This window comes from Prorops nasuta, unplaced genomic scaffold (assembly GCF_024137725.1).
Source record: "Prorops nasuta isolate Cenicafe-Biocafe unplaced genomic scaffold, Cenicafe_Pnas_1.2 PNAS00003, whole genome shotgun sequence".
NCBI classification, from domain to species: Eukaryota; Metazoa; Arthropoda; class Insecta; order Hymenoptera; family Bethylidae; genus Prorops; species Prorops nasuta.
In genome coordinates, this window is record NW_027116800.1 from 8,431,889 (window position 1) to 8,456,812 (window position 24,924).

General features: G+C 43.6%; 1 protein-coding gene across 2 annotated transcripts in view; it reads left to right on the top strand.

Annotated features, from left to right (window-relative positions):
* ci (cubitus interruptus) overlaps positions 1–24,924 on the top strand; it is a 76,338-nt gene that overhangs the window by 40,889 nt on the left and 10,525 nt on the right. For both annotated transcript variants that reach the window (XM_066746949.1, XM_066746950.1), the window contains exons 2-3: positions 22,880–23,139; positions 23,473–23,562. In XM_066746949.1, coding sequence (XP_066603046.1) covers positions 22,880–23,139; positions 23,473–23,562 — 350 coding nt within the window. The remainder of the gene's footprint in view (positions 1–22,879; positions 23,140–23,472; positions 23,563–24,924) is intronic.

The following is a 24,924-nucleotide window of genomic DNA, read 5'->3' on the forward strand; positions in this document are numbered from 1 at the left end:
TCAATAAAAAAGTTTTCCACTCGTGAATATCTGCTCTAGGGTGTATCTTGAAATGTTTAAGAGGGGTGGGGGAGGGGGAGGGGGATTCCTGGAAGGAGTTATTCTGTTAATATAGACATTAATGTACGCACACGTGCTTCAATGGATGAAGTAATTTATAGAATTTGAAAAATGAAAAAACTATTTTGTGTCTATTCGTGTCTATATTTATCTTTTCGTCTCGTATCAGGAACAGCTTCGTCGATACTTCACACGGTTGCACTGGAAAGTCTATTAGTGTTTTGCACGCGTCAACCATTTGCTAATTGCTTGGAATTCCATTGCGTCTTGTCTATACACTACTATATCCTTGCAATTTCTCAACGTTGACAGAAAATGAAGATCCATAAACGCGAATCAACGAAAGAACCTCAGAACGTATCAATCAATTCATTAATTCATTTTTCAATGTAAAAATATCAGACGAAATATTCTTCTATAATTATTATACGAGCCAGCTTCTCTTCCATCGAAATAAAATTGGTTGAACAGTTCAAGAAACTATATATAAATTTTGCTCCTGTTCTCTTCAATACCTTGCGATTAACGTAAATGTCTTGAATGCAATATAATCGTCTTGCGATACACACATGGAGTGCAATCGGAAATCAGAAATTATAGTGAGATCTATCGTAGTCGTTTAATAAAAGGAAATGTTTGGATGGCTTCATTCGGATTCGTCGAGCAATCCAACACACGCAATTGCAATTGCACCTTGGTGAATCTCTCTCCTCTTTCTTGCTCAACGTATATCCAGGTAGTATAGCAATCTTCGAAACATCCCATGCTTAATACATATTCTTTGCAAAGATTCTCAGAATATTAAAAAATAGAAATGTAACGAAAAGAATTAAGCCCTATTTCTGATTTTACCAAGAAAAGGGAAAAGAAAAAAAATGACTTTGAGACCACAACAACAACTAAGCTCGTACCCATCAATCATTTTCTTCCACTGTATAATCTTGACCTTGAACCCGAGATCTCGACAAGAAATCGTTCATGATAGCTTGCGCGATCTGTAATAAGAAGATATCGTAGTCCGTAAGCGAGGAAGATTGATCTATAGCCCTTGAGATTGGAGCGCGGTAGATAAAGATGCAAGGCAATCGATGCAGAAGCTCCGCACGAAAGGCGAACGCGCCTGAACGATTGATTGTTAAGATTGCAGCCTCTTCATGTTTACTTTGTTGCTTTACACTTCAATTCCCAGCAACTTTGCATATCCGCACTTCCGAACGGTTTTCTTTTAGCTCGCTTCCACCATTTATGACGTCCTGATTATATATAGTGACATATTCCAGGATTTTCCTGGATAAAAATATATCTGTCTGGCTGCAGGAGAGAAGATTTTTGCAGGCTAATTTGACAGTTTCACGATTAGAAATTCAACGTTACAACTTAATCGTGACGTTTGAAAGGAGAACAAAGAGGTTGTGGAATTAAACGGTTCGTGATATGGCGAGAAAGTCAGAATCCTTGAGGTTGGGATAGGAGGGACGAAAGGCGAATGAGGATCATCGAAGAATATATATGTGGAGTAAGCGTGTAATCACGAAGATTCTAAGTTCAGTGAAGAAGATAATTGTGGGTTGTCTGCGAAGCAGAAAAGCACACGAGTCTTTGGTGAAGCAGAGGCCAACAAGGTTGGGGGTGGATCAAACTTGTCTCGTCAGAATTAAGAGATTCGCATCTCACTCATAATTTCTTCATCCTATTTTTCCGTTTCGTTCAGTCTGTCGAGGATCTGTCCTCCATCAGGATCTCGAGTTTTCGTGGAAATTAAAAGACGCGCGATTGAAAATTGTTGTATAATAATTAGTATATATGTATATATATATAGTTATATATTGGTCATTTCGAGAGGAATTTTCTGGTGCATCGCGAAGGTTTTCATTGACAAAGGATTAGCAGCTGGAACTGCTGGACCATGAGGCGGGATGTTTGCACTGGTTGGGATTTTACGGCAGTGACTGGACAAATCGAGTCAAGCCAGACCAGTCCGGTCGACGATTACCGTAGGTTGTTAGAGTCCAACCAGCCGATCGCACAACTTTGTAGCTACAAGCGCGCCTCCACAGACTCTTGGCACTCGTTTTACAGTTTATTCTCGTACCGTTCTCCCGATTTTCCCCCACGAGTCCCTCCAGTCGAATTTTCAAACAAGTCTTTTCTCTCTCTCGCAAGCTTTAAATTGAACGAACGGCCCGTCGAGAACCCGCAGCGTTTTTCTAGATCCGTTTAAGCGTTATTTTCACTCGTAACCCCCTGGCCTGACGGAACACGTCTGACAGATCGTCTATAAACATTCGCAAAAAGATCTCAGCGCTTGTCTCGAATTCCACAGACACTTGTTTATTCGCGCATGATGGATTTTGCCAAACATTAACATCGGCTTTACGTTGGGCTTGTCTCGAATGGCAATTAGCTATACAGTAACTCCGAATGGAATATAATATATTAGAATTTATTATTTATTGAAAAAATAGGCGTGTATTTATTCTGTATTTTAATGGATATTAAGAGAATAAGCAAAGTTTTTCAGCTGTCGAATCGAGGCAAAATAATACTTGACTCGTTTCGCTTTTAAAGCGTTTGGTCAACCAATTGTTTGCCAAATAAGCGAGCCTGCTGCGTTCGCTATTGTTTCTCTGCTCACACTGGCACACGCCCTGGTACCCTTTTCAGTGCCCTCTCTCTCTCTCTCTCTCTCTCTCTCTCTGGTACGCGCAAAATAATTATATTGTCGCGCAATAAAGTCCTCGACCACGTCGCTTTGACTTAGCCACGGCCGAGTGAGCCCTTTCGTGGCCGGAAATGCACCGACGACGCCCCCTTTCACAGAGAATGCCACCACGCAAAATGACTTCGAAGAAAAACTCGTTAAAAAAAAAAAAAAAAAAAAACATGCTCGGCACTGCTCGATATTTACAAGAGAAGATTCATAATTATTTCATCGAGGAGATATTTAAGTTTAACGAACGGTCTAGTCAATTAAACTCGCATTCATCAATAAGGGTGAGGCCGTTATTGACGACGCACGATGAATGCAACTTGTACAGAGTTGTATATATATATATATATATATATATATATATATATATACGGTATGGTCGATTGGAGCAATGACCAATTTTGCTAATGAAACTCGCGAATGAAGGATTGGCAGACAGGATCTTCAGCACCTTGCAGGAGATTTTTTGTTAGAAAGGCTGACAATGTGTTAGGCGCCGCGCCGCTATAAATAAATACGTCCGAGCTGGCTGGATACGTCGCAACTGTCGCCACGTGCGAGCCAGCTTGGGAATTCCCCCGCCCCTGCCCCGTTTGGACAATGCTTTAGCCTTAGCCCTTCAGGAATATTGCCGGTCGACATTTTTCTCGCAGGAATGCGGAGTCGTTACGTTCGCGTTATACGATTGAAGCCCTGGAGAACTTCTTCTTACCGGTTCCACTTGGACTCTCGCGAGGATTCGCTGGTTCCTTTTTACCATTTCTTGCACGAGACCGAAGAAAATCCAAGGCCACTGCATTCCGTGAAAATTCCCAAACCGCATAAATCCTCCATGCCTTCTTCTTCTTCTGCTCGGGGCAGCAAAATTCAACGTACTCGCGTGATGATCTCTTCACGGTGGGAAATACAAGGTCTCTCGCGTGAGAATAATCCTCGATCGTTTAATGAAGATTCATGTTTTTCGTTGAAGGATTTTGCTTTTTAATAAGCCTGCTTCGAGCCTGTGTTTCACTCGGTGTTAAACGACGGTTATGGCACTCGTTATGATCAACGGCAGTATAGGAACAATAAAACTCCTCGATAGCTGTCAGAGACTCGTGACCGAATCTGCGTATATATTCGTGCCTACAAACTTAGAGGTAAGCTCATTGTTCTTGGTCGCACGTGACATTGTCACGATGAAAACTGGGCGTGTGCCAGAAAGCCTGGCGCGGTAATTTCGCGATCCCTATATAATGGATTTGGATCTTTTTACCATGCAGTTCAATGCCAAAAGCTTGGTTTGAAAACACAGTTGGTCTCTTTCAGCAGAGTCACCCAACTAATTCACAGGCTCGAAAGCACAACAGCGGCCTCCTGGACAATTGTATGCAAATGTACAAAAACCAACATTGACTTCACGTCGATTAAACAGAATGGATTAACTGATGCGTTAAGCCTATCAATCCTTCCCTTAATGTCATTCACCGGAATAATTAATTGTTCCGGTAGACAAAGAGTGGAAAAATAGGGCGTGTGCCGTTTTAGCTTTGACCGTCACAACCTTACGTCACTCCGGAGGGGTTGATTTGAATAAAGCGCCAGGTAACGTTTAAAGATCGCTGAGGGAACTGAGTTTGATCGCTATTATTTTTGTCAAACCACGCGTAAATCAATTGACAACTTTCCACTATATTGATGTCCTTGTTTATACTCAGCGTGAGCCACGTAATATCCATTGTGGCTAAAGTCATTTGCACACTTTGACTTCTAGATTGAAGAAGCGCGTGCTCTAATAGCTGCTGAAAATAGCCTGGTCCATAAAGAAACACGGGGTTTCAATTGAGCGAATTCCTCAGACGGGAGATTGCCCCTAAATTTCGTTTGCTTGGAACCGAATGGGATAATTTTGTTGTGCTGCGAGGAAAAGAAAAGCGCAAAAAAGTATCTCTGCGCCGGAGGAGTTGAAATTGTCGATCTTCCGGGCTTTCGTGTAGGGGGGAGGGAGGGTGTTGGTGGTTTTCCAACAAAATGAAGTATTTTATTTAATCGTAAAGGCGAGTATTCATCGGAAATTGTTGAAGCAATCGATCGGGGAAAAATAAGATTTCGGTAAGTTGGTCAAAGAGTATACGCATGGGGCGAAGAAAGATGAGGCAGGGCACAAGGATGAGATGCGAACGATGCGGTAGGAGTCATTCTGTCGCATGGGCCCTACTTACTCAGAAGTCGTCCTTAATTCATGCCACGCTGCCTTTTTCCATCCCGGACCTTCGTGGAAGGGCGACCGATTCGGCTGGTCGGATAGGCTGGCTGCATCATCTCTATTATACCGACAGGAACGGCGACAAAAACCTGAAACGTTGCCTACTTCGGTTCCTCAATACCCATTTTTATCCGCCATTTTTCTTCAGATCCCTCGGCCTCTTTTCTGCACTTCCTGTCGCTGCTGCTACTACTATTCCAACAACGAAAATTTCGTTCTCAAACTCTCGCCTTTTACACATATGCAATTTTTCAATCGAAGCTCTTAATCGGTCGATTTGGAAAATTACTTAATCTGCTATTGATTCGTAAGTATATATTGTTTATTCTTTAAATAGCTGATTGCAAAGATTTTTTTCGATGGTGTATGATAGTACCTCGAGTATTATTCTGATGAGACCATGACGTATGCACATCCCTTAATTTTTATTAGAGGCTCTTGGAGAGAATAAACTGGAGGATCGCTGGAGGATGGTCAGCCCGAAGCAACGCGAACGTAATCTCGCGTAAGGACTCGTACACGCATGCGCACACCCGCACCTAAGAGGCAACCGGCAGACATCTCCTTTGTTAGGGACTGCCAGCTCTCTTTCTCCCTCGCTCCTTCTCTCTTTCCATTTTGTAGTAACATCCTCGAGCTCGGACCCGAGCCCGATCACTTCTTCAACTTGTAATTAAATTCCACCAAAGCCGTATAACTAGAATAAGCTTATCTTTTTCAAAAAATGGTTGATTCTACAAAACTTGGGACATAATTATTTAAAAGCTTGCTCCAAGGTTGATTGGGAAGGGAGTTTATAGTTTTTCCAAGAATCGTGGAAAAGTTTGATGAAGAAAACGTTTAAACGAGTCGATAAAATATATGATAAAGGAACTCGTTAGGGGGTTGAAAGTAAATTTATAAATCATTCGGCGATTCGAGTAGCGATTATAGCGTTTGCTATATATATATATATATATATATATATATATATTGCATCGAAGTAAACGCACAAGCGCGCGTGTAGCTCGTGTACGCTAGTTAGTTAGGTCCGCTGGTAAAGTTGGGGCCAAGCAGGACGATGCCCGACACAAACGAGTTTTGTGACTGTGTTCGCGTGTGCGTGTGCTCGTGTGTCACGGCTAACTTCAGGCGTATACATATTTGTTACGAGAGCGATGTCTCTTCTCGGTGCGGACGTGATTCGCTTGCGAGAACCCGATGAAGACCTCCTCATCTGCAGACTTGCATTTTCAGGCCTCGTCGCGCGTCAGGAATCGCGAATATTGACAGGTCCTCCCCCCCCCCCTACCCCCTCTCCTAACATTATATTTTTCTCTTTCTCTCCCAGGCTCTTCAATCTCGTATAGAGAATCAAGCTAAGTATTTCGAAATGCTATAAAAGCAGAAATTTTTCAAAAAATATTTGATAATTTTGCCACATTGTTTGATACAGTGGGCAGACTGGACGCAGGTAGGGTCTTTTTTTCTCGTAGTCTTTCACTAGGCCATTCATTAAGAGAAAGGAGGGAGTGGGGAGGAGTGGGTCGGTCAGTTCGTAATTAGTGGCACTAACGAGGGGCGAACTTCTTGCTTACGCGTAATGCTTGTGCGTGCCACAACCGGAATCCAACGCTAATCGTCTTTTCCACCTCGAATTTCCCATCTCCCTGCACCACTCCACCCTCCTCCCTATCTTTAACGAATATAAAAAAATAAAAATAATAATTGCTCATTAAACGATCAAGTTACACTTTTCTTTTCGAGCCACAAATGATATAGAAATATAGCTCGCACTGTTTTTTTTTATTCACGAGAAGAAACGAGGTGAAATTTTGAAAGGGTAAATAAACAGAGGAAGAAATGGACAAAGTCGTCCTCGAGTCTCGATGTCATTACGATGGTGGAGTTGGTACGACTTGTACTCACAAGCCGGCGAAGGTGGAAGTTGATGAGCGAGCGTGGACGATGAAGATGGCGAGTAAGAAAAGAAAACGAGGTGGTCTCAGACAGCTGGGGTTGAAGAAGGAGGGAAGATGAGGATGTAGAGGTAGAAAGGAACAGGGAGGGAGAGAGAGAGAGAGAGAGAGGAGTGAGAGAGAGAATCGAAGGAGACAGGAATGCCGTGCGTGGGTCTTGCCTCTTAGACAACGCTGGCTCGGACCGCGTCTCTATCAGGCAACATAAATAATTCCCGACCAAGCTGTCCTTCTCTCTTACCTTCTTTCTTACTCAAATGCTTCTCTCTCAATTCTCTCCTCTCTCGCTCGGTTCGCTTCACCCAATCTCGTTTTGCACATTCAAAAACCAATAAACAATTTCCGCACATATTCCTCCCGTTCGACCTTCGATAACACTATCAGCCTGGAATCCTCCTATAAATCCCCTTTCAATTCATCAATTTTGATCCCGCATACTCTACGTTTTCCAATGTATACACACATATATATATAAACCAAAATTCTCCCATTTACTCCAGTTCGTCCAAGTTGACTCCGCTTCGAAAGCAGCACGATTCGTTATCTTTGTTCTTTTCCGCACAGCGCCTTTTGCTCTCGAGTTGCGTTTCTTTCTTATTCTCCTTCTCTCTCTCTCCCTCCCTCGCGTGGAATCCACAGTGTTTTTAAGCCAGCTCGTGAACACACCGTGAACACGGTGGCGCGGTTGCGTTTCGGACCGGTCGGGCTAGGAGAGGTTATAAGCGCGCGCTCGCGCGCTAAGAGAGCCCTTTAAAAGAGATAGCACGCAGGAAAAAAAAGGCGAAGGGCAAGAAGGAAGGGGAGATGGTCCCTCGATCGAGGTCCGCGACCAACTCTATACGGATCTCAATTCTTTATGGCCGGACCAGCCGTAATTTTTTCCCCTCCACAAATGCTCCCAGCCTAATAACTATATTTCAACATATTTACCGCTCAGCTCGATATTCCCTGAAAATTGGAAATACACTCCGACCCCTTATCTTATCCGATCTGTAACATTCCTTCGGTGGAAATTTATAAACAAAATTGGATCGATGAACGCGCGGCTATAATTCTCTACTAAAAGGATTCTCGTATCATCGCTGTCGTCTTTGTTGATTATTGTTTCTTTTATTTTTCTTCATTTGATGAATATACGCATATAAATGAATAGAAAGAAGGTCACGGGCGTTACGATGGATTTGAATCGAAAGCGTGGGTACAGAGTTGCAGAGTCGCGCGCTGTGCTCGGTCGTTAAGACTCGGAAAAGACGGCGAGGTGTTCCGCAATTAGCTCGCGACAAAAAGCCGCGAGTCGTCTCTCGGTCCGAGAAGCCTTGGCGGATCGATGGTAGCAGCGCGCGTCGCTGATGACCACGGGAGAAGCTCGAAGGGGACCGAGACCAAAGGGAACCACGCGGAGAAAGAGCACCAAGAAACGGGGACCCCGTTCCAAGGGGACCGAGCGAAGGGTCAACGACAGCCGAGCATCTCAATTTTTGCCCGTAAATTCTACCAGACGTGACAACTTCGTAAATTGTATATAAATCATTTGTCTACACAGGTTGGCACAAATTAACGCAAATCAGAAATTCATGCGGCTAATTTACACGAATACAAGCAAGCCCTGCTAATTGCCTATATAACTCTACTGATTGATTCCTGAATATAACTTTCCTCCCTCTGACAGGTATATACATACTATGTATACGAGTATGCGATATGGAGATTGCAAGTTGATGGGCAATGCAAATATGTTTTTAAAGCGATTCGTTAAAAGTGAACTGAATTATTTATTGCTCGCAAAGTGAAGAGAGAGAGAGAGAGAGAGTCGCAGTCCGGTTGGTGAATTCTCTTTTTTACCTACGCCCTGCTTATTATACATTTTAACGTGGCTCGTTAAGATTTTGGTTGGAAGGCATAGTCGAGGATAAGTTGGGTACATTTAGGGGACGTCGCGGGATCGTTTGGGGGAAAAATTAGCGCAACGATCGGCACGTCGTCGGTGTAGCAGCGCTAGCAGGTGCTGCTGCCTGAAATTACGCATAAAATCGAATCGGGCTTTACATGCTGGGACAAAAAACTGCTGCGGCGCAAAAGGCTGGACGACGTGGCTGGGCGGCCAGGCAATCCAGGCAATCTCTTGGTCGGTTCTGCCTTCGTGTGCGTGCTGCTGCTGCTGCGCTGCTTCTGCGCTGCTGCAAGACGACTCTCGTAAAACCTCGTCCCAAGGGATCGCTAATGTTCCGGCGACAATTAGTCGAGTTCCAGACCGTCGCCATCTTCTTTCTCGTCGGAACTCTCTGATGTGGTTCTGGCCACTCGTGCAAACACTCCCCGAACACGAGGATCCAACGATCTCTCCATTGTTTACAAGGAAAATTCGAGAAGGCAAATTATTTTGTATATACATATATGTATATATGCCATGTGAAAAATCCCCCTAAAGAATATTGGAGCGAAGCAGGTAGAAAGTAAAAGGTACGCGAACACCCGAAGGTATTATACGCACATGTATATACAGCGAAGAAATCGAGCAAGGGTTGAATGGAGAATTAGTTATGGGATTTTCGACATACGCATGAATATTCGATCGATTTTGTACGGGTGCGTAAGTTTTTATGCATGAAGATTGGCTTCCCTGGCGTGGCCCTTGAGCGTAATAACTTAATTACGCGATGCCTTGGCAGGATAACGTTCGGGTGTTGAGCGTGAGGGCCACGAGAGGTTAAGGTGGGCTCGCAAAGTTTTGCTGGCTGAGAGAGGGGAGGCTGGGTACTACGAGAAGCGTGAGCGTCTTGCTCTTTGGCCTGCAGGGGGGTTTTGTGGGTCGGACAGAGCCGCATTCTCTTATTTATTACCCGGAATATTAAGTTACCCACGTTACCACGGGGCACACCACGAGGATCCCGTCGTCCTCTGCCCACCAGTACCAACGCCATTACTTCATCTTCTACAAACAATGCTCTCTCATGTTAGTACTAAGGCCAATACCGATTTCCCAACATCCTTACAGCCTCTGTCTATGGTGTATATCGATACACCCTAACGATTACCCATACACGTCCAACACCATAACTTTATTCGCTCCTACAAGCTATACCCCGATGCCCATACTCCTATGTACAAACGCGTCGATAGTGCTAACACAGCCTTTTAACTCGATGGACCATAAAATTCGCCTATATATGTATATATATACCTACAAACGCCATAACTTCATTCCAAGAACAAGGCTATTCCTATGGTAGCCATGCTTCTGCTGGGGAATCCTCTGTGAATTATAGATAATCTATATGTCGTTATCACCAGCGGTAGTACGGCTCGTTAATGGTCAATATCATTAGGCATATCCTTACCACGACTCTTATATTCATAGTGTATAGCTGTATGGGGTTTTCTTGTAATGGGGCTTTACTGCTAATACTTCTCTTTGGCATGTTGTTGTCATTTCAACAGCAATACCGATCTTTCATTTTGATTCCGATCGAACAAACTCATTCTACATTATTTTTCTGGACGTTTGCCACGTGGATTAATGGTAGAGTCGCATGGGATAGGGGAGAGAGAAGCAACGTGCACGAACGCGAAATTCATAGTGCACCTGAAGTTGCCCGAGGAAATCTCCGCTATTGTAAGAGGCTATCGCACTTTGGTCATCTAAATTGATTTTAGATCCCTGTAGTCGATTGTTGCCCGTTGAGCAGCTCGGCGTTAATTAAGAGAGATGCTGCTATGGTCTCAATAAAGTGGATCCTGAAATTACGAAATTATAGAACGGTTGATCGCCAGCACTGTTCCTTTTTTTCTAGAAGATGCATGGTCATTCGACGCTGCTTAAATAACAAATTCAATTATTCTTGAAATCTCTGTTATCAATGGTGCTTCAAGGTCAAATGACAGGTGGGCCTACACTAACTGCTCGAACGATCAATACGTGGCTCGCGTTCGATTGGCCACGATTTTTCTCTCGATCTCGATCTTGTCTTGATTCGCGAATACAATAAAGTTTTTACGAGAAGACGAGTACCTAATAACTTTATATGGGTACGTGTGCTATCTGGGGGGGAATCATGGAGGGGGGGGGGAGGAGGAAGAAGACCCACGAAGAAAAAGCATGACAAAAGGAATAAAGCACGGTAGCTAAGAGGAAACAAAATATAATCTAAATTGAGAAGAAGGATGGAGGAGGGATATAGAGGAAGGGGAGGTGAAATTGTGTTTTTGCGCGTGTGTTGAAAGCAATCGAGAGGCAGCAAGGGCCAACCAGTCAGGCAAACCAGCCGACCAACCAACCAGGTATACTACTCGTGCTAAAGCCCCGAAATACGAAGCAAAAAGAGGAGATAAAGCCGAGAGAGCAAGGGGACTAGGGTTCGTAGCCTGTTTCGTCCGTTCATAAATCCTCCACCTTGCCTTCTTCCGTCCTTCTCCTTACCTCCTTGATTGTCATGTATCTTCCTCCCTCCCCTTTCCCCGTTCCCCTTCATTTATCCTTCTCGTACATTTTACTCCGTCCTCCTCGATCTCCCCACCCTCCTCTATACTCCCCTCTCCCTTTATCTCCTTATCTTTCTCCTTCTAAATATCCAACCCCCACCCTCCCCTCGAACCATACTCGCATTCTGACCAGCCCTCACCCCTTCCCCCTCCCCCTTTAAAATCCCATGGCTCTTCGCCATTATGCTCTTTTCGTACTCTCATTTGTTTCCCCATTCTCCCACGCGCCAGCTCCTCGATCTTCTCTCTATGCAAAATTCATCCCACCACCCACACGCCTTACACGAAAAAAATACGAAAACACGCTTCCTAACCTCTTCAGCATCAACAAACTTGTCGGTATCTAGCTCGTGATTGTTTACTCGAGTAAGTCCACGGGATGAGGGTTTCAATCTCCAGGTATATAAGGGATTTGTTTGCGAGATTGAAAACGGGAGACTCGGGATTGATGGAGGGTAATTTGGGTAAATGAAGCAATTAAATGGTGGTGAGGAGTTTGGGTAGAGAGCAATATAAGGTTGAGAAGATGCGCAGTAAGAGAGTAAAGTGGAGATAAAGGATCAGCAGGGTGAAAAGGAGGGAGTAGCGAGGGGAGGGAGTTATAGGTAGGCAGGCGAGCAATGGTGTCCTGCAGGTTGCTCATCCCTGATGGGAGTAGTACATAGGCGCAGCCTCTAAGGTGTGTTGGGAAAGTGATGCAGCCGTTGCTGACAGTGTTGGTGGTGGTGTATGCTTCGTGGAAGGTGGTGGAAAGGTGGAGGTGTGTCGACAATCAAGATTACGTGGGCGGATACACGCGCAACCCAGCGCCGCCGGCCTGGCAGTCTCCTCTTCTTCTTCTTCTTCTTCTTCTCCGTTCTCCGTTCTCTTCTTCCACTTGTTCCTTTTCCTCTTATTTTTCTCCTCTCCTTCGTTCTACCCCCCGTTTCTTTCTTCTTCCCTTTCCTTAAGACTGCAACCACTATCCCTGCGCACTATTTACAATTCGACGCTCGGCTTATACACACACGAACTCGGACGCAGTCTAGGTCACTCTCAGTCCAGCTCCAGGATTAACTTGCCTTCCAATACAATCTCGTTCCCATTTTTAGCCTGCGCGCTCCGAACCTGCACGGAGAATCCGCGATAGCGACTCATCGACCTCGATTATCCGCATTGGAGAATCGACATCTTCGCATTATGTTCTTTATACCAATCCACGTTTGGTCCCGACACAGATTATTGATTTTCATATTTATCTCGCCCTCCTTCGGTATTATGCATCCACGATCAAACCTCATTTTGCCTTTTACGATTTTTTCAGTACAATTTTCACATATAATCGCAGCAGATTATCGTTTCGGATCGTGTCGTAAACTTCTTGGTTTCAATGATTTTACTTCCATACGATATTGAAAGAAGAAGTCGAAGGGGATTTTCGAGAAGTATAGATAATTTCTCGATATTAAGGAGCTGAAATTTTGAGTGGATAGATAAGAGAGGGAGAGGGAGAGGGAGATGGGAAAATTGCAGTCATCGAACTCGTTATCTATTACATATATATATTTTTCTGAGAGACACGTCAAGTCTAATGAGGGTCAACGGCTGGTCTGCCAGGTCCACTGCAAACTCTTCGCGTTCCGCTCTATCGATCCCAGTATCGCTCAATTCAATCCACGCTACAGCGAGCGCCAGTCTCGTTATGACTCATTATTATTGAATTTAAACAATTTTTGTCCTTGTTAGTTCTTTCGTATATCCGACCAGAGAGTTTCGGTCATTTTCCACTACAGCTTATATATATATATATATATCGAAAGGAGCATAAATTACTCGGATCTCTCTCTCTCTCTCTCTCTCTCTCGCTCTGTACTCGTTAGGAATTTGACGGGAAGAATTCCCGGCTGAGGAGTCAATTCGGAGAAAACTCGTGTAACAGCCGAAGCTCGGGGCTTGACCGGTCAGTCCTTGCAAAACTGGTCCAATGATAGCGACGTCATCCTGCGCGTCCCTTTCTCCCCGATCTCCCTTCTTCCTTACTTTGGAGTTTCTCGGCCGGTAGTCGAGACTCGAGAGCATGGTAAGGTAGAGGGGAGAATGAGATGGCGAGAATGGGGGTGAGGGAGTGGAGGATCAGGAATTGGAGGGGGGAGGGTAGTGAGATAAATTCATGAGCGCGATGTCCACACGAGAGCTGCGCGCCTCGAGCAGTTCGCATGTAAATGTAAAGAGGGCTTTGCGAACGAGCGAGCGCATTTTATTAGCACGAGCAAAGCTGCTGGCTCTCCCCACTGCCCCCACCACCTCTCCCTATCTACTTTGTGGAAGAGTGGGAGCCCCGAGGGACGCGGGGAACCATGTAAGCTCGCGCTCGCGTTCGCTTCGACCTTGCAAACGCTCGCGCGAGATTACAGACGTTCTTCGCGCGAACCAAACTCTTCCATGGAATTTTTCTCACCCCCCCCCCCCCCACCCCCTCCTCTTCCATTTTACACATAGATCACTAAACTTGACTCTTGACAGATTTTAAGATCTACGAATCGATATTGAATTTTAAAATTTATTAAACCCTTTATTACGCATTTTTCTTTTAAGTATAAACTTTCTATGGAACTAAAAGTGCCAATACTCGAGTTCTCGTTGTTGTCGTACAGAATTTCTTGGCGGAGTTTTAATTCAATCTAATTAGCGAATCGGCGGAGAATAGACGGTAGGAGGCTGGTATTTAAGTGGCGTCGGAGATAATTTCGCGTGGCAGGAACGAAACGTGGCGTGGTGTTGGGGCAAAAAGCGTTCGGGGCTGGGTGGAGTGAGAAGAGAGGGGTAGAGACGACGATGGGTTTTGTGGGTCCCGCGCCATGTTGTACATTAGTAGGGCCCTGCGTATGTAGGGGCCGGAAAAAGAGAAAGGAAACCGTGCGGGAAGCGAGCAGTCCGGTCTGGTCCAGTCCAGTCGGGCTCTGATGATCCTCCTTGCTCCTTGCCTTGTAATTGTACAAGGCAATCACAAGCGCGTTACGATGTTCTGCCTAAAAACCGTAACGCAACAACCAAACGAGAAATCCTGGCGCACAGACGCGACCTCCTGTAACTAAACTCTTCATCGTTTCTCGTCTGACACTGAAATTCATTATACTTATACTGAAAAACAAACCATGAAATATATATATTTCATTTCATCGTCATTATATCGTATATTAGTTTAAGCTTCGATTTATATACCAAGCAAACGAAAAGTGGAATAAGAATTCAATTCGATCGTTATTATAATAAAAACAGCAATATTCTTATTATACAGTATAGATAAAGTGGATTCATATAACTGTACGATAGACGTTAAATTTATTACACAATTTTTCTCAGATCGACAAATCGTTAGGTTTATCCGATTGGAAAATCCTTTAACAAATCCTGTTAATGTTTCACGGGAAATTTAATTTATCACCAAAGTATCGACTGTCCTTGGGAATGTGTTTGTCCAGCATTGATGTACGCAAGATTTGCTCTCGCGGGATAACTTGTCAGTTGTTTATTGGGCTATAAAGCAGCTCGCTACGATGACGGTGAGAGAGATATTTAGATATCGATCGTGGTTTAATAAAGTATCGTTATATTATTATTCCCGTGAAAAACGCGACGTTGGGAATAATTTTGGTATCCCAGGAATTTCTTACCACATTTACCCATCGAGATTACCATTAGCTTTGTGTGTTATTTTCAAGCGAAAGTAATTCGCGACACTACTCTCTAAAAGACACCATACTCGGCTATACATAATGAGTAACGAAATAAACCTCGTTCAATTAGGGTAAGTTTAGCAAAACATCCAAAGGAATATACAGCGCGTACTCCGAATTATCTATAGAGTTCCCTGCTCTCCTTTCGTCATTTGACGAGAAAAAATTCGTTTCTCACTGAGGTTGAATCAACAACAAAGGGATTCCATTGTAATGTTACGTTCGGTGATATTACGAATGGGTGGATCGAAGTGAGAGACGCGAAAGAAAGAAAGTAGGATTGAGTTTGCGAGTGAAATTGAAGCGTAAACGTCGTTCGGACTGTTTGCCCGAGGCTAGAAGAGTGGAGGAAGAGAAAAAGAGTGGGACGATGAGGGCCTTCAGGGTCACAACTCGTAGGTAAAAGAGGGAGGAATGAATATGGTGGGTACACCGAGAGGCCCGTGACTAATGACTCTATTGACGCGCTGAGAGAACTTGGAACCAGAAGAGAACCGAAGGCCGTTTGCCGACACGTTCAACAGCCTCGCTCACCTAACTTCCTTCAACTCTCTTCTCTTTTATACCTTTACTCTCCTTCTTCGAATTCTCCCCTCCCCCTCTTCTCCTACATCCCCCCTTTCGTCGAATTTTCACCCAATTTCCTCCATAATTTTGCTTATCTACTTTCAAATTTCTCCCTCGACAACGCATTCCTTCCACGCCTATCTTCTCTTTTCTCTCACTCGAGAAACCGAGCACATTAATCATCGCACTTTACCATCCCTATTTTGTGCAACAAAAAATTCAAATGCTCGATTTTCACGCTTTGCTCCGAAAGAGGAGGATAATGCTCGACTCTCTTCTTGCTCAAAGGTTTTCGTGAGAGAGAGAGAGAGAGAGCTCTCAAAGAGTTTTGGGTCAAGCTTGTCGTCGTTAGCTAGTGACACAGTGTCGACAAAAGTGGTGGTTTGGAAAACGCCACGAGTTTTCCAACGCGATAAACGCGCGTTGAATAATTCACGCATCGGGCCTCGTAACGTTTTTGCCCACGAATTACTTCATTAGAGAGGGTCCGCGCTGCGCATCTCGATCCTTACCGGATCCTGAAAAGGAAGAATCCACTTTTCGATCGCTCCGCGGCTGATTCGAAGCGGACCGAAGAGATTTTAAGAATATCTTCGAATTTCAATAGGTATAAAAAGCAGAAAATATAGGAATTTCCTTATTTCCTCGTAAAAATCAGCGAAGGAAGTATTTTAATCCGGCGCCATTACACGCGTATATTATGCGCTTAAGTTGATATTTCCTTTTTCTCTCGTTTCTTCTTTCGCGAGGGACATCATTGGCAAATGCACGGCGCGATATCGCTGTACGAAAATAAATAAGTTATAAATATTAGGGTGGCCGGAATTGAAATACCCTCGTGGCTGCACGGGTATATTGATAAGAATCGCATACCTGAAGAAGCGGTTCTTATTCGCGAAGGCGTTCTCTCCTCGAGCTTGCTATATCGTCATGGCTGCCATCCGCAGAATAGATTTCGCGAACCATTCGGAGCTGGAGCAATCGTGGAGCGGTCGCGCGATAAATCTATCGGGTGGCGCGATAAATTTCCTTTGCGAAAACACAAAAAGCGCATTAACGTTGCGCGCACTGTCTCACTTTCGGCTTTCGAACGCGCAGTGGATTTACAAAAGAGCAAAACGGTAAGAGAGAAACGACAAATTCCGCACGCGAAAATAATTATTCTTTCTTCGCTAGAGAAAATCCACTATACTGCCCATTTTAATATCCAACTAATGAAATTACCGATTTAACGCACGTTCGACACTCAATTAATACCGTGAGATTCCACAATTCGAGCTGATCGAAAGTTTCGAAAGTGGGTATAGGTAATGCGAAACGAATCGTTGCTGAATTGCCAGAAGCGTGTAGAACACAGTGGAATGAAATCTTGTCGCTAGTTTTCGCAGTCTTTGAAGGTAAGCCATTAAATTAGCAAGTATTGGCAGTTGCTAATTGGGAGTCTAGGAACTGCTGCGATTGACTTTGTCTGTCCTTAACGAGAATATCTTGGACGTCTTGAAATAAATGAGGCGCACGTACGCGAGACACCGCGGGGCGTTCGAATAGCCTATAAATAACGCCGACTCTAAGTAAGTTTCTTATGTCGGTTGGCTATCTCTCGGTTTGTCTTAGGACGGATTTTCACGATGGAGAACCGCCGCCGATCGATTCACCGCAACGCCACGCATATTGATGCATCGGACAGACAAAACTCGCGTGTAAATTTCTTCATTAACCATCCTCTCTCTAATGCCGCCTCCTCGCACCGACGCGCTATACCCGCGCGTTCCCACCCCTTATCCATTCTCACTTCACCAAACGAATAATCCCATTCTAAGCTCCGCCGATATCCATCTGACCCACGCAGGATCCCGTTTTATCGCTCGGACGTCCGACGGATGTGTCATAAATGTATTTCGGCCTCTCGCGCGCAAGCAGCGATGTTAAACTCCATTTTATTACGACTTTATGGACAGCCAAATATTTTTCACAATAAAACGCGCTCAATTCGAGAATCCACCGTTAAAAGCTCAGTCAAATAAACATATATGTATAGTCTTTTTGGATATTATAGTTTGTATTTTGGATGTATGGTAGCACTAATTGAACTAGGGGGAATCGCGTGCGACTATAACACGCTGGAAACTCGCTATATATAAAATAAGCTAACTGAACTACGACCTCTCGTAAACCATCTATGTGTATATCTGTATGCTTAAGGAGAATAACCCCATAGAGGAGGCTGCTGCTGCTGCTACTGCTGTTGCTACTGCCCAGTTTCATGACTTTTCGCAGTAAACTAACTTCAGGCCCGCGAGTACGTTTTCAAGCCTGACGTGGCAATGCGCCAAAATTTCACCGAAGGATCCTTTAAAAAAAGGGGAAGGGATATTTATTCATCGAGATATAAGCACTCTTAAATTATTCACTGATAAGTGCTAACGTTTGTTTTAATATATATTATATAGTCAAGTTTCAATCATATTCCCATGAGGTTTTTCGTTTTGTTTTTCAATTCATATACCTTATTTATAAATATAGCCAAAAAGAATGGTTTAGTGAGGCGTAGAAGTGACTTTTTGCAGAGAGAGGAGACGATTTATCCAATTTTGACGTTTCGAACTCGTTAGTCTGGTACGAGGCCTGCCTCGTATGAGGGAAATGGGGGGGGGGGGGAGGGGGGGCAAGTTTCCGAGATTGCTCGGACTTGTGCCGCGACGCTTTGATTGCACTCGACACTCGCAGAATAAACCTTCCTGGCAGTTGGCCAAAGTTGCACCAATAGATCACAACCCTTGGTGCTTGATAACTCCGCGAAGCCCGGCTATAAAGTTGTTCCTCCACATCAAACGCCTTCGGGATGCGCCAGCTATCATCTTTATCGGAGATGTTCGCGTGATTCGTGGAGTCCCTTTGATGGCTCCTTCATAATTACAACATTCCATTCGTTTTTCTTTCCTTTATCTCCCATTCATTCAATTATCACACAAAACTATCTCACCGTCACAGTTGCAGCTGTGATTTGTCTATGCGCTTGTACAAATATTGTCCACTTTTCAGAGTTTCGTGCATCAAGAAAATATAGTATATCTCAAGCAATGCTGCTCGTATCTAGTTATTCGCTCTTCGAATGGCTTCGTTCGCCGGATGCAAGCCTCTCGTCAACTTGGTAAATCCTCAAAACGTAATTAAGGCATGAGAAATGGCTTGCAGCGGTGAGAAATGCAAAAAATCTCAGCAGAGCTTGGTAGGTGCTGAAACAGCAAGTTCTTCCGACCCAGCGAGTGATTCACAAAGAAGGGCAAGGCAAGGGAGGGGGGTGGAATAAAGAGAGAGAGAGAGAATCGTCTCACAATTTTCTCCCTTGGAGATTTTCTCGTGGCCCTCCGGCTGTCATTCCTCTTGCCGCTCCTTTTGCATCGTATTTTTTTTTTCGTCGCGGCGTTTGAAGCGCGTGCCGCTCACTGCCGTCCTCCATATGGTTTCCTTCCCTTCTTTATATCGTAGCATGCCTGTGTTCAGCAATAAATATCATAACCTGAAATCTCGTGAAAGTGTTGTTGGCCTACCACCTCCGACTTCAATCAGCTCCCGATCTGCTACTCGATGATTTGCGATCATCGACACTCTTCGCTTCCTCTGAATCGCCTCTAAACATTTCCTCCGCCTAAACCTTTCATCCTTCGTAAAATAAACTTCGCTGGATCGAACGTTTCGACGAAAAACTAATTGAGTTCTAGCTCCCTTTTTTTTCGGTCATATTTAACAGTGGTACAGGATTGTCAAGTTATTTTTTGTGCAAGGCCATTGAAGAAAGATTGGCAAGCTCATTAGCATGGCTGGTGGTAATGAGGCGAGTCGCGGTGGCAACATGTGCGTTTCTGTTGGCGCCCGTTGGCCAAAGTAACCAAAACTGGATAGACGGGCCAAAGCACGTCCCTCTAGGGTCTGAAAATCGAACCGAAAGCCGAGCTTCTCGTCGAGTGTTCAATTTACAACTCCAGCCAGAAGTGATGATCTTGTGAATGGGATTGGAATTAAAATATACTGTTAAAAGTTTCATTAAAGGGAGTTTTTCATTACGTGTATTGGGGAGAAATTCTATTGTTAATACCGTTTTACAGGAGAAGAAGAGATTTCTGATGGACGAAAGTGCTTCTCAAGGCTGCAAAGAATTTGAAAAAGGGACTGCAACGGACAGACGGTCGTAGATAAAGATAGACACGCCGGTTTCCGGCGTGCCGAGTTAACGACTCGAGTTTTATCCGTTCTTCCCTCTCCCTAAAACAGTTCTGGAAAGCTGGGGAAAGAGATGAGCAAAGAAGGGAGTGAAGCGGAAAAGATGGGGGTGAGAAAGGGACAGAGAAAGAAAGAAAGGAAGAGAGAGAGAGAGAGAGAGAGAGAGGAGAAGCAGAAGCATGCATCGAGTCATCTGGTACTCAGCAGGATTCGAAATAGACCGTCTTGCTTCCATTTTCTTCTCTCTCGCATTTGCAAATCGTTCCTTCCATTTTCTCACTCCTTACATTCACATCTTTCTCTCCATCGTCTTATAAATCTTTCCTCTCGCAGGAGCATCCTGGCTTCCTTGTCTCACTCTCCTCTTCAACGTCCGTCTTCGTTCTTCCTCCCTAAGGGACGATAAAAAAAGAATGTTCGAGCCTGGGTCGCCAATGTTTTCATTGTAATTATGTCTCCTCGGCTCTGTTGCTATTCTACCCGTACAGTTTTTACAGCTACGACTACTAAGCAGCTTGTCAAAACGTCCTAATTTCCTTCCAGTCCGGATGCTTTACGAGGGACCCGCAACTATACATCCTATCGTTGATTTCTTCATTTCGATCATTCTTAAGGCCGTTGTAACGGTTCGTAAAAAATGAAATAAAGATTTCTGTTATTCCTGCACTATATAAACAGGAAAAATCATAAATTATTAAAATTTGTATTAGCTTAAAATCACACTTATAGTGAGAATTTTATTACAAGAATAAAAGCCAATTATAGTAATAAAATTTGATCCATTATAGATATATATGCAATACGACAAAGTTCTGCAACAATTTTCCACTCTACCAAATGTTGGAATTGATTCAACAGAATCTGCTCTCGTCTTTCTAGTAATCGAGTTGCTGACAGAACGGTACCGCAGAGAAGGTGTGAAAATCTGAAAATCTGTAAATTATATGAGATCGTGTACCCTTCTTAATTGAAGAGCGAATGAAAGGTGTGAGAAAATGTCAATTGGCACGTGTCACAGTGCAGATTACGATGTTGGAGGCTGGTGCTGTCTAAATATTGGCTCCTCCGCGAGTTTGCTGAGCAAAGACAACCACACGATTGTTTGACTTTGTTCAGAGTCCACGGATACCGATCGGCAAAGATCCTACCTGCTTTCTGCTGCTTCATCGGTCAATATGCTCATCGAATTAGTGATGGACAGCTCGATAAACCGATTAGCATGTATCAATAACGACGATAAAAGTGCAAAAATCATATCTTCCACATTGAAAACGGCCTTATATGATATATACTACAGTAGCATCGATATTTCTTAAATTTTATTAACGTTATGGAATCCAATGAATGTAGCCAAGGGAGTCACGAGACTTTTCACATATAAATTCTGAAACTGTTTGAGTTTTAAAGTGGACGTTTCTTGTAAGTCGTGAGCCGAACCTGATGTTCTCTAATCGTCGAGCGGCAAGTGGCAGAGGGCAAAGGAGAGTTGGGAGATGTTGTATTTGACGAATGAGGACGCGACACGGACGGGGTCTAAATAAATGGCGCGTGTCTCTTCGCCAAAGCGTCTATTCTTGTCCGTCTCCGAAGGAGCCAGGTGTCTTTGTCCATTTCTCCAAAACCAACAATGACGACTTTTCTCCCAAACTATTAAGGCCATTTAGCGAACCTTTCTCTGCATAAAACGTTAGTTTATACGAAGACTCTCATCAATTACTTGCATCAAACTTTCCTTTTTCGAGTCTAACGGATTATCCCGATTGTAAGTGGAGTCTGCACACTCCTTATCCAGGGTCTCTATAATTGTGAAGAAACCGTTGTTGCAAGCGAGGAGAACAAAAAATCCTCGGAGAAGTACAAGAATGATCTTGAAAGAGTCAAGTGTTTCGTGCCACGTATGAGGAAATGGCGCGTGTCTTCAAAGATTTGCTTTTTGCGAGTATCGTTAAAGTCTCTTTACGAGGCTTGGCGTTCCTTCAAATACCCGCCACCGCGGATCCACAAAGAATGTGTCAGGTAGCTTGAAATCTTTATTGGACTCCGGGATCGTAGTTCGCGTCAACTTCGCTCACTCGTCCCTTGCACTTCAGCCTCGAAAGTCCAATACGAGAATTTTCACGCGAATGTCTTCTCGAATATGTACATATATGTATAGGTGTATATATTGATTAGCCATCAGCATACAATAATCTTTCCAAGCTCAACTTGAAAATTATATTGACGTCGATGCTGCAAAGCAATTCCACGTGTATTGTTCTTCTCCATTAGTGTGTACCGTAAAGTCATTTGAGAAATTATATCTGTCATTGCTTCACACATGTCGATGGTATATATTCGAATAAGATATCGTTGAGTAATCACGAGATTTGACGAATTTGCCATCTGGACAATAAAGTTTTACAAAGCAGCTTTTAAAAATCGCGGCGATTGATGTTGCAGGCTTATTCCAGCAAATCCTTGAATTTCATTCTGGTCGCGCGTACGTCATAAATCGTGTGGGCAAATGGTAGATCGGACACGTTTGGGCTTGTACAGTGTTAATGGTGCGATTCTAGACCCCCGATCCCAAATCCCTCCGAGGACCGTTCGGTTTCCGGTGATTTCGTGTCTGCCTGAATTTATCGGCCCGAAACCTCTAAAAGTCTCGGTTCCCTATCCCATCCACGATCGGTTCTCGCTAATCCCGAGTCGAGATGTCGTAGGAAATCGGTTCTTAAGGCCGCGTGACCGGTGGCCTTGGATATTCACGAACGAATTCCAGTCAATTCATAGAAACGTAATTTGCGCCAAAAGCTCTATAGGGTCGAGTCCATTTAGGAAAAAGTTGAAATTAAATCATTTCAATGGTTTATATATAAAGAAAAATATAATTATCGATAATCTGTGAGATGAAAATAAAGATTTTCGTTGTTCTTTTATTTAGATTATCCGGCACCACAACGGCGATCGGAAGCGGCGTGAACGGGGGCAGCGGAGCCACTGGTGGCTCCGGAGGTGGCGGTGGAGGCGGAGGTGGAGGAGTGGGTGCTAACGGGAACGGAACATCCGGTGGCGACTTCTTACGTAGAAGTCACCCCCTACCGGAGCATACGGCCCTACATCCAGCCTACCGGCTCAACTACATGGACCACCTCTATCATCAACTGCAGGCCTCCACGCACAGTCCCAACACCTCGTTACACGGTAATCATTTTCATTCTTTCAATTGCATCATTCCCTCGTATTATAGAGTGTACACAAGGTAACCAACGATCGCTATGAAATATCAGTACCTTCTCTCCGAGCTTCATTAGAATGGAAACCTTTTGAAAAGAGCCCGCATTTCCGGAGGAAGAGGCTTTTTGAACCTTCGAATATTCAATATGATTTTTTCAGTCTCATCCGGCTCTCGAGATATTCTCTTATAATACTCTACAATAATCTATAATCATATACAAATGCTTGACACTATTAAGTAAACAATTAAAATATGTAAATACAAAAAATTAAATTTTTATTTATTGAAAATTGTTTTAGGGCTGGGAGGTTTGGCACCTGACTATCTTTTGCATGCTGCGGGACCAGCGAGTACGCTAGCTTCATCAGAATTCCCTTTCTCTATCGATGGTAAGTTAACAGGTATTTTCAATTTAACCATGGTTTTTGAAAAGTTAGCATTTGTTTGAATAAAAACAAGAAGAAACTTACAATTGTTTTATAAAAATGTTATGATTGATAAATCCTCAATTGAGTGCTACGACACTAGCCTTTATTTTATATGGACCTACTGAGCCAAGGATCTCTAAAATTACGCCTTTATAAAAAGATATCTTATCTCGCGCATTCATTTAACTAAGGTCCTTCGCAGGATTATCTAAATGGCTAATAAATGTTTATAAATCAATTGCTACCGAAAACATTACTATGGGAATCAAGAACGAAGCATGGGAAGAAGAAGAAAATATCTTTCCAAAGAGTTTCTTTACAATGGCTAATGATGAATGAATTTAAATGATTTATTTAAATTAATTTTGCTTAAGACAAAGATAAGGATCAAGCAGTACAAGAAAGGAAAGCAGGCGTGCCCAGCGTGATAGCCTGAAGTCACGACCTTGAAGAAGAAGCAAGAAGAGGGCATAATTAACGGAAATTAATGAATAATTCAGGAAGGCCCCCACAGTTTCTAGGTGCTCGATGAAATTGGTCCAACCTCTCGGTACGAGAGATGAAACACTTTAGGGAAAAGGTGCAAGAAATTCCTGAGGCAAGTTCAAGAAATTCAAGAAGAACGATTTAATATGCTACGGACACATGTACAAATTTCTTGGAATTAAATTGAAGCCGAAGTAAGGTGAGATGGAAAGGAGCTAGAAAATTTAAGTGTCGAGTCTGAGTTGGGTGATCCTAAAGGATAGGAGGAGTCGGTGGAATATCACATGTGGCGGTTAGCAGGCTGTAGTAGCGTTAGCAGAAGTAGCAGCAGCAGCAGCAGGAGCAACAGCAGCAGGTAGGAGATCGACCGGTTAGGAGAGGCCGAGAGGCTAAAAGACGACTGAAAGGGTAAACGGGGCCTCGTTAGCCACCACCGCCGCATAATTGAATCGACTCGGAGCGACACGACCTCATTAACACCTTAACGCCTACCCTATACAGCCAGTCTCACGTTTCTACTTGTACAAAAACCACCAAAGTCTCTCCCGAGTACCAATATCCCACACTTAAATATTCAACCAACCGGTCTCTTTAAAAATGATTAAAACGTATTTCTAAATTTCACAAATCTTCGTCTTTCATAAATTCCACTTGCCTTTGGACAACATTTTTTAGCTCTCTTGTTTGTCTCTGTCTCTCATTTGTCAAAAGCGAATTTGAATTATATTCCAACTAAGAGGGCTATATAATGATAATAAATCATGTGAATTGGTTGTTTGCGATAGCATGCGAAGTGCTGGCAATTAATGGCATCGGTGATAATTTGAAAGAGCCTGT